At 40.2% G+C, this 17,024-nt stretch overlaps 1 protein-coding gene across 2 annotated transcripts in view; it reads right to left on the reverse strand.

The window, feature by feature from the left end:
- The window catches only part of UNC5C (unc-5 netrin receptor C), a 382,817-nt gene that overhangs the window by 24,845 nt on the left and 340,948 nt on the right, over positions 1 to 17,024 (reverse strand). For both annotated transcript variants that reach the window (XM_023193335.1, XM_023193334.1), the window contains 3 exons: positions 16,387 to 16,474; positions 6,845 to 7,013; positions 3,653 to 3,886 (listed from right to left, as the gene is read on the reverse strand). In XM_023193335.1, the coding sequence (XP_023049103.1) occupies positions 3,653 to 3,886; positions 6,845 to 7,013; positions 16,387 to 16,474 (491 nt within the window). The remainder of the gene's footprint in view (positions 1 to 3,652; positions 3,887 to 6,844; positions 7,014 to 16,386; positions 16,475 to 17,024) is intronic.

The following is a 17,024-nucleotide window of genomic DNA, read 5'->3' on the forward strand; positions in this document are numbered from 1 at the left end:
GCATGAGGGTGAGTCAGAAGGAGGGCAGGCCTGAAGGGGGAGGAGGCCTTCGGGAGGGACATTGCAAGAGGAAGTATTTCTGGACAACAGTGGTTAGAGAAGCAACGAGATGGGAGATAGTATGGTGGGAACATTAACAGGGTGGCAAGAAGGCAGAATTTTAGTAATAAAGGGCTTTTTGAGCTAATCAGCCCGAAGTTTCCAATTCAAGCGTGGGTGTGAGGAAGAGATGGCGTGACTGAAATAATTGTCTCTTCGGTATGTTGGAGAGGCCATTTACCTATAAGTAGGATTTTGGTATTTCTGCATTATTAAAAGGCCATGAGGTGCAAGAAAGCCTCATCCATTATTCATGTTTGTTTCAGGCTAAGTGCTAGATCCCCAGATGCTTACAATTTATAAATGTCTATTTAGAAAGCATTGACCACGATACAGACGGCTCTTGAGTTGTTTTTGCTGCTTAAACCTGTTCATCAGTCTTTCTCACTAGTGACCATTTGTGTCTTGAGTTCACTAATTATAATAATCAGAATTATTTTTATAAAATATTTTATTTTTGCATGTATTTGTGTGTGTTTGTTGGGAAGACAAGGTGCCTGGGAAGAGAACTATGTGTGTGAATATAAAATATGTAAATCAAACACTTCAAATATGATGTAGGTCTTCTATGTATGCTTTTGCAATGATTTTTCTTGGAACTGTTGAAAAACTTTGCCTTAATCAGACTCCACAGCTCCCTAAAGATACCATTTTCCCTAATTTAAACCTAGCATGATTCCTATCCTGACAGTGCTTTGGAGGTATCACATTTGCAAGGAATATAAAAGAAATAACCTTAAGCTTTACATTAGAGCTGTGTGTTCACAACTTTTATTCAACATCAGAAAATCCTACAGGCTTGACTATCAAAATTATATGCACTGACCCAGGAGGTCTCATGCCTTCCCCAAGACCATGCTGGTCAAATCCACCACGGTCAGCAGATGATGGCAACAGGCTCCTAGCTCACCTTCCTGTTTCCACTTGTGCCCTCTCCAGTCTTTTCGCCTGGAGCCTGCTTCCCAGGGAACCTCTCCTGGAACACTCAGTGCTCATAACCAAGCACTACTCTCTGAACAGAAGCTCCAGATGGAAACACTCTGATATTCAGAAAAACTTTCTTTCCTTGGCTTCCTTGCCTCATTTTTCTTTCATTTCTATTCCTAATCTGGCTGTTTATCCTTCTTTAGCTCCTTTGCTGGCTGCCCTTCCTCCTCCCTTGCAATGCCAGGGCTTTCCTTGGTCCCCAGGCTCTAGGGTACGGGTCTTCAAGCAACTTCACTTAGGGGCAGAGCAGCCAGGCTGCAGCCAATTGCCTGGGCATGAAGCCTGCTTTCTCCACTTAACAGCTGTGTGACCTAGAGCAACTTACTTAAACTTGCTGTGCCTTGGATGATACATCTATAAAGTGGAGATAATGGCGCCTTATAGATCAAATGAAGATTAATGAGTTAATATAAAATATTTAGAATTTTGCCTAACATATAGAAGCTCTCAGTCATGTTGATTATTTTTATGATTATCTTCTCCCTCTACTGTCTCTTGATATTCTCCCTGACCACTGTGGATAACAATTATCAACATAATGTAGGTTTCTGAATCTCTATTTCAAGATCTGCTGTCTATATTTCTAACTGTGCCTTGGGCATCTATTATAGATGCCCAATTCATACCTCTAATTCAGTATTCCAAAAGAAAAGGCACAGTTATGGACTGATGTCTGTGTCCCCCCAAATTCATACAGTGTAATCCTAATTCCTAGTGTGATAGTATTAGGAGGTGAGGCCTTTGGAAGGTGATTAGGTCACAAGGGTGGTGCCCTTAGGAATGGGATTAGTAACCTTGTAAAAGAGATCCCAGAGAGCTGTCTCCCCATCTCTCCACCACGTGAGGACACAGCAGAATGTCAGCAGCCTGTCACCCAAAAGAAGGTTCCTCACCAGAGCCCACCCATGCTGGCACCTTGATCTCAGATTTTCAGCCTCCACACTGGAAGTCTGGGTTGGAACTGTGAGAAAAAAACGTTTGTTGTTTAAGCCACGCAGTCTGTGATACTTTGCCAGAGTTGCCCAAACTGTCTAAGACAGGTACCATCTCAACATGCCAAGGCCTCCTGGCCCCTGAGTTTGCTTCTATGACTTAGAGGCAGGAACTTGACCTTCTGCCCCAACCCATTGAGCGTTCATCATGGGATTCTCAAAAGGCCACTTGAGCAGGACCTTTGGGCTTGTTCTCTTCATCTCACTGCCCCATCACCATCCAGCTCCATCACCCGTTCCTGCATACTTTGACTCACCTTTTCACTGAAGTCAGGCTGATATTTCTAACATGTATTTTCAATCATGCCTTTTTTCTGTTTAAACCTATCCAATCCCCATTAACTCAGTAACTGAATCTCAACTTCTCTCTCGGCCGTGAAAGTCCATCTAGACAAAATTGTTATCTTATCAGAAATAATATGCCTGTAAAGAGTCTTTTTTTTTTTTTTTTTTTTTTTTTTTGGAGATGGAGTGTTGCTCTGTTGCCCAGACTGGAGTGCAGTGGCACCATCTCGGCTCCCTGCAACCTCTGCCTCCCAGGTTCACGCCATTCTCCTGCCTCAGCCTCCCGAGTAGCTGGGACTACAGGCACCCACCACCACGCCTGGCTAAATTTTTTGTATTTTAAGTACAGACAGGGTTTCACCATGTTAGCCAGGATGGTCTCCATCTCCTGACCTCGTGATCCACCCACCTCAGCCTCCCAAAGTGCTGGAATTACAGGCGTGAGCCACCAGGCCCGGCCAAGGGTCTTTATTTATTGTTTACTTCTGTGTTTATTCATGCTGTTCCCTCCACCTAGAAATCCTGTATTTTTCCCTTCACTGTTGCTGGTCAAAACCTAATCCTCCATTAGGGCCAATCATCCAATGTTAGCTCCTTTTCAGATTTCCTCAAAGTAATGATGCCTCCGTCTCCTGAGCTCCCACATAGCACTTTGCATGTCAGCCACTGTGGCATTTCTCACCCTCTGACTTACCTCCTCAACCTTGGCATACTTCTTTTATTCCTCCTTTTATATCATAACTTCTTCAAAGGCACTTACTATATCCCTTAAAGCTTCGAATGGGATAAAATGGATGGCAATAATCACACCAGGAATTAAGCTCATTTATTCTGCAAAGCAGCAGCCTGTTGTCAAATGCTAACCCGCTCCCTCACAGCCCTCATAAAAAGAATGGGAAAGCATATAAATGAAGCAGCACACCAGAGGAACATATAGTGTGAGCAATTATGCCAATTCCTTTTATAGGAAGAACGCAGCTGAGATAAACATGGAAGCAGATTATTTACCATCCACGGGTCTCGTTGCCAAATTCTTCTAAATTTTTCATTAAAAGAAATCAAGGAAGGTAAACAAAGTAGCCCTTGGGAGGAATCAGTTTAAACAGCTCATATATCTGCATGGCCTCAGAGAAATGTCTATCTTTTTTAACTGCATCCTTTGGGGCCAAACACATGTGTCCACACACTTGGGTGCACACACACAGCCAGGTCTCCAGGTGTGCACAGCCGTGCAAAACCTTGGCTTCCAGGTGAAGGTGAAGAGGGCAGGCTAGGTGGGAGGCACTTACCTTCAGGGCATCCTGGGTGTCATCCAGACAGTAGACTCGGATGCTGTACTCCAGCGAGGAACAACACAGGGGCCCAAAGATGGCCAGCTTCAGGCGCTTCGCAGCCGCTTTGGTGGTGGAATGCCCAACCAGGGCGTAGGTGCTGAGGTTCTCTGTGAGGATGTGGCAGGCCTCTGCGTCCAACTGAATGTAGCAGGGAGTGGTAAAGTTTTCCTCCCCGACCACCACCACATCCTGGGGGACAAAAAGGAAAGGCCATGGCTAAACCACCCAGGACGCATGCCGGCCCCCAGGGATGGTGGTGAATGGCAGTGGGTAGAGCAGGACCTATCCTTTACTTGGCCTTTTTCTCTCTCAGATTTTATAATCTGTCTACTTAAGTTCTTCATCATTGTATCTCTTTCTACCATTGTCTTTACACTGAGAATATTCTTTATTTAGATGTCCTTCAGTTTGCATCTTTTGATCTTCTAAGAATGTACATTTTCCCTAAAAATCTGTATGTGTGAAAAGAATTAGATAAATTAAGGAACTGTGTAATGATATATTAATATGCAATTCTACTATGTTCTTTCAAAACTCATCTGACAGTTTCTTCCTAAAGAAATACACTGCTTTTTCTAAGTAATCTTGGCTGTCAGGTTCTGAGAAAAGCAAGACATGACAAATTCCATGACACATAAGATACATTTCTCTGTTACTTTTTATGTGTCATTAAACAGTCTACTCTTTCAGACATCGAAAACATTTAGCATGAAATAAAAATAAATAGAAGTGGTTTTTATTTTAAAAAAAATAGTTACTAATTCAACCAAGTTTTGATTCATCTATATGGTTCAGGCCACAGAATACATTAGCCGAAAGACCACGTATGGGATGTGAAAACCAAGGGTTGGGATTCTGAATGCATCTTGGGGCAACCAGGTAACAGAGGCATGTGAAGCAGGCTGGGCCACAGACAAGCAGGAATGATGGAGCCTGTGGCGAACCAGAGCACATGCCTATCTAAAGAGCTCAGCCTCTGCTGGGCTTTGGCCTATGGCTGCTATGCAGGAATGCAGGCCAAGTATGGACAAAGCTTCACATGTTCCAAGACAGGCTGGAAGTTCAGATTTTAATGTGAAATCTTCCAACTTTTAATTAACTCAAATTTAAAAGAAAATTTCAGGCAGGAGAAATCCATGCATGAGCATGAGTCAGTCTCTGCACTGTCAGAGACAGAGTCAGTCAGTCTCTCTGCAGGGGCAGGAATCATGTCGACTTTGCTTCCCACTGTATTTCAGTGGGCCTGGCTCAGGATGAGTGTCCCACAACCATTTGCTGAAACAGTGAATGAACACTTTGTTATACATTTAGTTCAGAGGGCTACACAAAGATGTGAAAGAGGTCACCACCTAGGTTATTATTCATTAGGCCTTGCAACATGATCTAAGCTATAATAAGAGCTGTGTTTTAATAGCATCAGTGAAATAATTTCTTCTACTGAAACCATGCCCCCAGAGGAAGCCTCTAAAAAGGAAAAGAGAGAAAGAAGCTCAGAAACTCCAGGTTTATTTCAGTCCCAAAAGGACACCTGGAAAGAAGCTGCTTTCTCCAGGACAAAGGAAACCCTCCAGTATCCCCTAGTGGTGACATGGTGCAGAAAGCTTCCTAGAAGACGTGGCCAAAGAGTAATGATGCCCACGTCCCAGTCAGTCACAAGTACAAGGGGGCTTTCATGAGGACTGTCCTCTTCTACTTTCCTCATCTGCTCAGTTTATTGTTACTGTTGTTGTTATTGTTACTACCCAAACCCAGAAATGGATAGGGTAATAGGAAGGGAATCATGCAATTTAGGATCACTTTGGATTAAGACAGGGATGTTTTTCAGATACATCATCTAAAGCTTAAAGAGAATTAAAGTTAGATCTGGTTAAATCTGGTCCTAACTCGGCATAAAGTATATTTATTTATTTATTATGTACGTTTTGGCAAGTAGTGATCCCCTGATATGGTCAAGAGTAGAACATGCCCATAGGAGGGAAATCTCGGTGAATCCCAGGGATGCTCTCGTACTCTTCTACATCTAATACAATATTTTCTTAAAATATTAGGAGCTGGAATCTTCATGTGTATCTTTTCTAAAATTTTTTTCCTAAAAAATTACCATAAGTAATCACAAAGCATATAATATATACTTTGCATATTATAACTTCCTATTTTATATGTTTTACATTTTATACAACTATAAATATATAGTTTTAAAATTATTGAATATTTTTGGATGAACAAATTACTGAAATATAGGTGCTAAGTAGGGGATTCTAATATAAAGAACTGGACTTGTCTTTAAGAAGTTATGATGGCAACAGTCGCAGAGAGCCAGAATGCTGCGGATTTTCTTCCTTCTAGTGGAGCTTTGGAGACATACCCTTTATGTTTTTCAAGTTTAAGTTCACAAGAACTATATCCCGGGTACATGTCTGCAAGTAAGTGCCTAACATTTTCTGACCCAGTTGCAACGTTTCTGTGCCTGCAAATTATATACATACATATATATATATATATACACATACACACACACACATACATGTACTTTTTTTTTTTTTTTTTTGAGATGGAATCTCACTCTGTCACCCAGGCTGGAGTGCAGTGGTGTGATCTCAGCTCACTGCAACCTCTGCCTCCCAGGTTCAAGTGGTTCTCCTCCCTCAGCCTCCCGAGTAGCTGGGATTATAGGCATGTGCCACTGCACCCAGCTAATTTTTCTATTTTTAGTACAGATGGGGTTTCTCCATGTTGGCCAGGCTGGTCTCAAACTCCTGACCTTATGATCCACCTGCCTTGGCCTCCCAAAGTGCTGGGATTACAGGCATGAGTCACCCCATAGACATCTATATGTATATATTATATATATATACACATAATATATATACATATATATAATCTATATTCTGAAAGGAACATGTCTACAGCTCTTACGTGCACTTTTCCTATGAGTTATCTAATGAGTGACCATCATTTTCTATGTGCCTATCAATCAGAAGATATAACACTCAGGAACTAGTCTGCCTGCCTGTTTCTCTCTCATTTTGAGGGTGAGCTAAAATTCCACTCATGTTTTGCTTTATAAACAATAGGCCTCCCATAATTGCTCCTACTTATCTGCATGGATTATTCTTGCATAGCATCTTTATCCCGACAGCAGCTCACCTCCCACTGTCCCTGTGCTGCCTGGTTCTTGAGCAGTATCTTCCAGTCCTCGGTATTGGGGTCTGCGCAGTGATGCATAGTGAGGACGACAGGGCGGGTGAGCAGAGCTCCTGGGGGCCCACAGCTCACCACAGGGGTCAAAAGTGTCTGAGAGTCATCCATGGGTGGCCTGGGAGGAGAGCAGAGAATGGCATCAGTGACATTTCCGTTGTATTTATGAACTATACACTTGGGTTCTGAATGCAAACAGGTCAAGTAGTTTTCTCTTGGAATTCTTTTTTTTTTTCTGGGGTGTTGGGGAGAGGAAATGGTGATGCGGATTTAAATGCTCTTTATATCAAGACCTTGATCTTGCAGGACAGGAAGTCTTTATGATAACAATAAATTTGCCAGAATCTCTTTGATCCCCTTCCCTCCGACACCGGTCTTTTTGTGGTAGCTTCCTCTGAATTTATGTACAGACACTTTCAAGATGGAATGAGAATGAACAGAGTCCCTATGAAGTTACATAACCAGATTTTCTGATAATTCTTGCCACTGGTCTCACAGGGTTTTAAATACTTTTGTGGTTTCAGGACCTGACTTGAAAAATACTTTTAAAAAATCATTTCAGAATGAGGACACTCTAGAACTAAACTTAGTCCAAATGACTTTCTGGAATAATTTAGGCTAGTACAGCAGATTCATTATTTCAAATATGACTAGAAAGAATATAGAACTGTATTTATACAGCAACTTAAAATGAGATATCTTTACTTGTATAGTTCATACTTAGAGAATCTGGTGAGAAAGAATCCCAAAAATGCAGATTCTTTATTTTTATATATAAAAATTGCCTTAAATCTTTTCCCTAGCAAGACTGTAATCAACAAGCAAATGGATAAGTTAACCTAACCCATCAGTAAATTTGTGAAGATACAGCTCCAAAGGTGTTGAGTGGATTGCCCTAAGTCTCACAACTAAGTGCTAGTTGGTGCTGAGATGAACATAAATGCCCTCTCAATGACAATATTCAAACTCCTCAATCAGAATAGCAGAGCTTTTGAAATCATGGACTCACAGAATTTTAGAAGGGCCCTTGGTGGTCACTGGGCAGCACCTTCCATCCAGCCAGAACCCCTCTACAACATGGCTGATATATAGTTAGTGCTATAGACACATCCGGAATTGTGGTCCACTACTGCTAAAAGGTCACCTCATTTACTATAAACTCAAATTTACAAAATATTCTTACTTAGAATAAGCACAGCCTGACTTCCTGAAATTTCTTGGTACATATCCTTGGTTTGCTTTCGATGCTACATTGTTTCATATACTTGGAGATCATTATGATGTCTCTACAGTCTTCTTTATTACAGACCAAACAACCTCAATGTTCCCAGCCTCAGCTGGAATAGCATGGTTTCCAGATCTCTCCTTGGGTTTCTATCTTCATTTTCATATGGATGCTTGTCACTGTTTTCCAGGTCCTCGTTAAAGTAGTGGCATCTTGAACTCAACACTCACATAGACAGTATGAGAGAGCATTTTCTTTAATTTGCAATCTGTGTTTATATTCATGCCTCACAAAATTGTTGCTCTTGATTATTCCCAATCAAGGAATTACTTATAAATATTATTTAGCAGGCTCCAGTTACATGGGAAGATGGAGATAGTATGGTTAAGCATTTCCTTTATAAAATGAGGCAATGCAGCTCCAAGGAAGTTAAGAAATTTGTTAAAGCTAACCACTCTAAGTATTCCTAACATGAAAGGATCTTAGGCTAAGTCTAAGGATGTGGTTCTTAGGCCAAGTCTGGTTACATGATTGTAATGATGGCTTTTAAACCTAGGTACAGAAATTTATATTTAGCTTTTCATTTGCACTTCATAGTTTCAAAGTAAATTTTGGTTCATCTATTTCTTAATGCTGTATCTTCCCTCCAAACACTGGCTATCTCTTCTAGTCTTTTCTCCTCCCTAAATCTGATATGCTTGCCGTTTATGTTCTCATTCTAACCATTGATAACTTTGCAACACAAGAATAGAGCAAGGGCAGAAACCTTTTCAATGACACCATTTGAAACCTCTTTCCAGTCTGACATGAATACTTTGAGCTATTTAGTTCCACCAAATATAAACCCAGTAAATGGACATTGTTCAGTTCACATCTTTTGATTGAATTCACATATACATCACAAGGGACATATATGACTCCTTTATAATTGCAATGGTCACTTGAAATGGATTTTTCTCTAGTTTTTGTCTGTGGTTTACCCATTATTTATTACATATTCCAGAAGTTAGCTTTTATCTATGGGTACCCTTGTTGAACACTCAATGAATGGTAGCAGTTATTATTATTTTTAATATTGTTGGAAGACAATTATCCATGGATTTCTCATGTTTATGCATGGATGTTTGTACAGCAATTATCTTGAAAGATAAAGACAATGTCTACTTCTGGAGCAAATGGCAGGCATGTCTACTCCTCATTATAGAAGACTCAGGTTCCCTAAGCTCACAGGTCCTTTTCTGGAATGCAACCATTGAGTGTGTAGACTTCATCTGAACATTTTTGCATCACCATTTCTAAAATGGGGCTCACAAAATTGGCACAAAAATGATGGTACTCTGTATAATGCTATTGCTGTGGGTAATAAGCTGTCCGTTGTCTCTGATCCACACATCTTGTGTCTTTTATCAGCATGCATACAACTGTAGCAGCTAACTTGGTAGCTCACAAGCAAGTTTAAGTCTTAGAGCTTTCACAGTTGACTATTAGTTCTAAGAACACAATTAAAATTTGGTATCTGTTCCCCTTAATAACTCTTGGCTATCACTGCTTTCTCTCTTGTTCTAAAATTGCACTAGGATCTCACCAACCTATGGCTTTTCTTTCTTGCTATTTAGAAAACCAACACAAATTTTACCTACTTTTAGTCTTTTAATAGCATTTCCATTCTGTTTAAATAACAATACCCTTTCCTCCATTAAATCTAAAGTTATTTAGGTACTTGGGAATGTACTTAAATTTGGAACTATAGGGTTATTGGGAGCAACCTGAGACCTCATTATTATCCCCATTACCACCTTGGTTTTCACTCTCTCTTAACCCAATTTGTCCTTCTTCCAGTCTGAAATTCATTCTCTTAGAACACAAGTCAAGTTCTACTTTCACCGCATCATAGTTAACACTATACTATCTGCCTTAAGTGGTGACTTCATTATTGCTTAATTCTATTTTTTGTATCCTGGAGGGGGAACAAAAACAATGATTGCATTTTTCTGAACACTACTCTTACCTTCCAGTTACAAGTGTACCTTGAGAAGTGAACATTAAACTTTTAAGAAAGGAGACTAGAGTGGAATCTATTCCAAGTGGTCTTTGCAATATAGTTGGGGATTGGAAACATCTATCTCTCAGTCTGGTGTTAGCAGCCGGTGCTTGAGGCAGGAAGGAGGAGGGGTCCTTCTCACCACTGACTTGGAACAGAAGGGAGAAGGCTCCCTGCTGGACCGGGGAGCTGTCAGACCTGTACTCTCCAAGTACACCCCTGGCATGCAATATTGATGGGCACCATTCTTGGAGGAGGGATAGCAAGGGAAGGAGGGAGGAAGGAGGGGCAGTAGGTGTCAAAAGAATTTATTAACCCAGTGAGGTGCAAGAATGTAATGAATAGGGAAGTGGTGAAGTGGAATTCTTACCAGGGAATGAAAAACAAAGAAGAAATAATGATAAGATTCTCTTATAGGCTTTTAAGATGAGAGAAATAGCATTGAAACTGGAAATATCTGAGCATCTATGGAAGGTGGTGTGCACGACAAGATTTAACTATGTGAAAACTAAGGTCAGAATGTGTAACACATTTCCTTTATTTATACGAAGGAAGCTATTAAATGACACAGAAGAAAATAGCAGAAAATAAATATCTCGGATTCATGTTTTTGCAGAGAACGGCTTCCCTCTTTATGTCTTATGTGTTTTCTAAGCAATTCAAGCAGTCTGTAAATATTAATTGTACATGATATGGAAATGAACATAGAACAAAAATTAGCTGCAGAAGCAGCAATTAAGTAGAAATTTCAGCAAAGAACAATGATTAAAATTTTAAATGTTTTCTGAAGTCCAACAAGGATAATATTCCAGTAAATGATGGGTGGGTGCTGAGTCCTCTAGGACAAAGCCCACAGAGAGAAATTTCAGTTTTCTGTCAGAAATATTTTCTCATCCTTTGCTTGTTGTTATCAGTGAGGAGAACTTCTAATCAAGAGTGCATAGTTTAGAAAACTTTCACATAAGCCTTTGCATTTGCTGCTCATGGTACACTTGTAAGGTAGTGTATGTCTATTACCTCTTTCCAGAAGAGGAAATTGAAATCTACAGATGTTAACACACTTGCCTAAGGATGCAAAGCTGGGTAGGTTTCAAACACAAATCATTTAATTTCTTTCACATGATGCTGTATTTTGGGTTGCTTAGAGTGGGTTTAAGTCCTTGCGAAACTATTCCTGTCTGTTTCCTAGAGCAGGCTCAAGGAAAGAATCTGTCTCCATCCACCTCTGTGGGAACAGGAGATGCCTTCTAGTGATGGACATGTCTTTTCTCTGGTCCTTTAGGATGGTAATCCCACCCTAGGCTCAGCTGCCTTTTAAAGCACAGGTCTTCACACATAACTGGCAACTTGAAATATTTGCACTCTAGGTACCTGACAGGGAATATCTAACTCACTTGCTATCAAAAACTCAATTGTGCAAAAATAATATTTATGAAAGCCACTCGGAAGGGCGTGCCACCATTTCCCTAGACAGGCCAAAATCTACCCCTGGATTAAGCCAGAACTGATAAGCATTATGCTTATCCACCTCCACGAGGGACAGTGATAGAAGCGGCCCTTGAAACTCATTGCTGTTTTTCTTTTAAGTATGCTGTTCACTGCGTTAGCAAAATGTCTTCTTTATGAGGAACTAAAGGAAAAATAATTGAGTTTCTTCTGAGCATATTTTTTTCCCTCATGGACATGCGGATCTTGTAACTTAACACATCCCCTTCTTGAAAGGCTTAAAAATAGTAAATTCATGACCTGGTACTAGCAAATGTGCTGGGAATCACACCAACTAGTTTATATTCTAACTGCTCGCCTACTTTATCTTATCTTTTATAACTTTATTTTCCCTATTTTCTTACCTTTTTATCCACTTACTTAAATTTATTCCTCTTATTGAGAAGAAGTGTTTTCATAAACTACCTTGAAGCATTTCTTTATAAGTAGGATTTCAATAAATGAACATTGTCAAGACCAGTATGAGGATAAGATTTAAATATACCTGGACTCACTAACTCCCACCGTTAGCCTTTTTATACAGCTCTTCTTTCAAACTGAGGAACTTGAGGCTCATGGATGAGAAAGGACTCTACTAAAAGAAGAAAGATCACTGTGTTTCCTTGAGACAGAATAATGTCAGCTACTATTTTATAAAGTTCCAAAAAATAACATGATAAGCAAATCTATCTCTACACAATTACCTACATAGGGAATTTTGGACCTTTATTTATCCTCACACGTTACTGTATTATTTATATTTAATAGATATATATGATAGTGTCAGTTGCCACACTACTATTTCACATCTTAAACCATTGCTAAGGAGATTTCACCAAAATTAAAAAAAAAAAAAAAATCCTAAACGCCACTAATGTCCCACAGTTGAAAAATCTAATAATCTTTTTGTTGTTCTTCCTCTTTCTTTACATTTTTACTTTAATAACACCTCGTGTTAAGGCTCCATCTTGGAGCTCTCTTTACCTTTGATTTTTGAGAACCTATTCATACCACGGTTTTTTTTTTTTTGCTACCCTTACAAACCTTCATACTTTCATTCAGAAATATTCATTGAGGAACCACTACTCCTAACACCGTAATATGTTAAGTCCTATGCTAGATGCAAACTCTTCATTAGCCTTATCCTTACATGTTCTGTCTAGTTTCTCTCATCACAGTCAAGCCTTCATAGGACTATTTCTTAAAGTTCTTTCCCCAGTTCTTTCTGCCCCTGCATGTTCTCGGCTGGAGGTTCCTTCCCTGCCATGACTTCACTTCCACGTGCCTAGCAGGAATCCACATTCCCACTCACACTGAACGCATCCAAACTGGAATCTGTCCTCTCCCTTGGAGCCACCGCTGCTTCTCACCTTTCTTACAATTCTCACAGTGCCCCAGGCTTGATTCTTGAATCTATTCTGCGTGTTCTGCCCCTCCTTTGCAACACTTCTAGCAAGCTGTGAAATAGTGTCTCTTCTGAAATAGATTCTCTTGATACCCTCCCCATTCTCTCAGACTGGAACCTGGGCTCACCCTCCGGCCTGGCTCCTCCTCCTCCTCTCTCTTCACACCTGCAGTACTGCCAGGGCCACCCAGGCACCAAGCCTTCTGGGCAAGTCCTTCTGTTCCCTCCACCGATGCATCCCGCACACTGTCACCGGATCAATCTTTAAAAAGCGCTGCTATTCCTGTGTCACTCAGCTGCTCAGAAACTCCGCGGCTCCCCACAGTTTATAAAAAAGGTGTTCTATTTACCTTTGTATTTGGAATTTCTAAATTGATTTATTCACCTTTTGATAAAACTGCGAGGTGAGTACAGAATGCAGAGAAAAGGGAAAATCAACTTTCATATCTTCAACTCAAATTGTTTTCCAACAAGAATCGATACAGGACAAAATTTCAGTCTAGGTCGGGTTCACTTGTGCAAACTGCTACTAGAAACAAGGCAAAAAGGCCCATGTTAGCAGCATTAATTGTGGAAATTGTATCCACCAGGAAAACAAAGGCTTCGCGGCCTCTCCAGAGATCTGTGAAGCAGGAGAGGCAGAAATCCTGAGCACGGCCTTGCAGCTCTGCACCCTCTTTGGTCAGAGACCGCTTGTCCCATCTCTGTGGCTCATTCAGGCTGTTCAGCTGCCAGCTTGCACTTTCGCTTAGAGCATATTCCGTAATGATAAGACCTCTCTTGTCACATTCACTATGCCACATGTAATTAAGTTCACGCCTCCCTTCAGACAATTCACATCCACAGATGACCGGCTGGATACCATCCAGCTGGAAACATACCCAGTTTGCGATGCAATAAAAGGAACCAGAGAGAAGGAAAATGGAGAAAAATGCTCAGAATTTTCCTATGAATGCATAGTAACATCACAGCTCCTGATGTCCTCACAGGAGTCTTCTCCCAAAGAAGTTCTGTCTTGTATCATGTGTGGATAGAAAGGATCTTTAGTGAGCAATAGAAAGTGTATCCAAAAATGCACCATAATACGTAGGCAGAGGTTTGGTTTGTGCATTGGTGCGATGGAGGAGGATGGCACATTAGGAAGCAGAAAGTGCTTTGTGATCAGAAAAGCCTGAGTTTGAATTCTGCCCTGCTAAGGTATTAACTGTGAAACCTTGGCTATGGAACCCAATTCCCCTGTGCCTCAGTTTCTTCATCTTTAAAGTGGAGCTCAACACAGCTTGCAGAACATAGTGAGAAGTAAATGAAGAGTTTGCTGGATGAAAGGCAGGGATGCTTTGTAGTACGACTATATCCTAAAGCACATTCTTGCCATTGTGTTTTACAATAAATATGCACCTGGTTCATAACAGTAAACTAGTGAAGAGAAGACTTCTCATTTATCTGAAATGGTTATCCTCCTGTGTTTGTTCCTTGGTTCATGGTCTCTGGTGCATATTTTCTTTTGAGATCTTGAGGTTTTCCTAGCTTCATTTTTACACACAGAACTTCTTTTATGCACATCAAATTCAACAGAGTAATTCCCTCTGCACCTAACTTCAGATGGTAGGCATAGCAAGGAGTGATTGATAGTTTCCTTTTCATTATAGTCAAAGGCAGAGGACCCTAAAAACAGAAAAGTGTCTAGCTTTATCAATTTTCTGTTTTCTCTTTCTTTCATCTAAAATGTACAATTATCCTGGTTCTGCTGCCAAGGAAAGTATGGGAAGAGCAGGCACGTGAATGCACACCTCTTTCAGCTTCAGCCGGTGCCTGCAGCAGCCCCTTAAGGCTTGATCTTCAGCTGCAGATAATGATAATCGGATGGAAAATAAGAGAGCCCAGGCATCTTACTGTTAATCACCATAAAGCACAAGCGAATACTTATTTCTGTTTAAACAAAATGTCCATGCTGGCAAAGGCCTTGATGGATAGATCTTAATGCTAACCTTGATTCTGGATGAGAGGAAGAAAAATAAAATGAAATAAAGAGATCTTGTAGTTTGCTAATCTTCTTTTCTCCTGATGCAAAAGAAGGGAGCTTTGAGGGCCTGTGAATGTTGCTTTGCATTGGGAATGAAAAAAATGAACATTTGATGTGAGTAAATACAAGCCTTTTAGTGATTTTCTGTTGCTCAAATTTAAGGCATGAATAATGCTCAAGAATTGTATTATTTTCTTAGACAGGCTAGTATTTATGTAGGTGGAAGTACACTACCCGAGGAAAAAAATGTTCTGGGTCACACCAATTATAAATGCCAATATCTCCACCTGAGAGCATAATAAAAAAGCTTTACGGCTAGTGAAGAATAAGACTAAACATGGATGTTTTTCTGAGGATGAGAGCTGGGAAAAGAAACGGTATAATGTGTTATAATGATAACGTAGTTGTGCACTGTCACTCATGCTCTATACTCAGAGCTCAGGGCCGAGGAGACGATGCTTTTCCCCTTGGGAGAAACAATGATAATTACATGATGAGGATCTCCATTTTAACAACATCTTTCATTTTAAGATCTCGGTGTACTTCAGAAGCATTAATCAGGCTTCTAAAGCACTATTTAACACACGCATTTTACACGGAAACTGATCAAGAAAGACCCAGAACGATTTGTTAAAGGCCAAAATGAAAATTGAATTTAGGACTTCTCAACGCCTCTTGTTATTTTTACTTAAAATAACTTCATTTCTATGATTATGAAACATTCTAAACAAAACCTTTTAATTCAATCTAGTTTTAATCAATCCTAGAGCCATTCTGAACGGCCTAATGTGGAATTTATAAGTGCTAAACATAAGAAGGAAATTGGTAACACCTAAGCTAGAAGACAGTCACAAAAGGAAGAATCCGTGGGTCAGAAATTAAGGGCTAGGCTGAGTGGGAGTGGTAGGGATTGGGGGAGTTGTTCAATCCTTTGTGACCTTTGACTCTGTAATAGGAACAGGCTGGATTTCTGAGCCAGGTGCCATGAAGTTGGTGTCTCTGTGTCTACCCACTTGTCTCTCCGGACAATCTAGGGATCACATTTCTGGACATTTTTCCAGGAAATATGGCAACGTGTCCGCTTGGGAAAAGATCTCTAGCCTTCTACCCATATTCAAGATCTGCAAAAGTGTCTGGAGCTTCAAAGACAAACAGAAGTAAAACCTGACCTCTTGTAGGTCAGGGGAAAAATAATGTACGCCAGAAGCAAGGCACTTGAGACAAAAATATGTTGGGTTTATTGTGTCTATTGTACAATTCTCCTCCAAGTTAGACATTGGTAAAGTCAGTGCACCAGAAGAAGCATATTTACCTCATAGTTTCTTTCCTGTGTACAGTCACATACATTTCGTAGACTCTCCCTTGGGGAATGGCCCCAGCGGGAATCAGCAAGCTGACTCCTGAATAGCAAAAGAGAAAAGCAGTCATATAAGACCTAGGAATCAAAGCTTTCGCAGCAAGTAAAAGGGAATGAGGAGATTTTGTGACCGCACAGCCATAAGCCTGCTTCATTTTCTCTAAAGACATGTAAATATCCCGAGTTGCTCTGTTTTCCTTTCTTATTGGCATCCTTACCACAGCTCCCTCTGAACTCTTATGGAATTACTTAAAGGAATGATGTAACTTTTTAAACTCTTGTTTTATTTAAGGAACAGACAGATGGTTCCACTGTTGTTTTCCTTGCAAGACAAGGGGAAAACCAACAATTGTTCAAAATTTCAAACAGCTGTAATGATGCATCATTTCCAATTTTTTGAAAATCCCCACAAGATTCAAAGTCAGGGAAATGCCAACTTCAACATTAAAAAAAAATGTATTTTTAAAATATCTGGTTAGCATCAGTGTAATTCCACAATGGTACAAGAATTGGGGAAGACCTTTTATTATACATAACTCTAGAAAGTGAACAGTAACTCCTAAGTTTAGTCACAGCAGGTCAAAGTGTTTCCA

The sequence above is a fragment of the Piliocolobus tephrosceles genome, chromosome 3 (assembly GCF_002776525.5).
Source record: "Piliocolobus tephrosceles isolate RC106 chromosome 3, ASM277652v3, whole genome shotgun sequence".
Classification (NCBI taxonomy): domain Eukaryota; kingdom Metazoa; phylum Chordata; class Mammalia; order Primates; family Cercopithecidae; genus Piliocolobus; species Piliocolobus tephrosceles.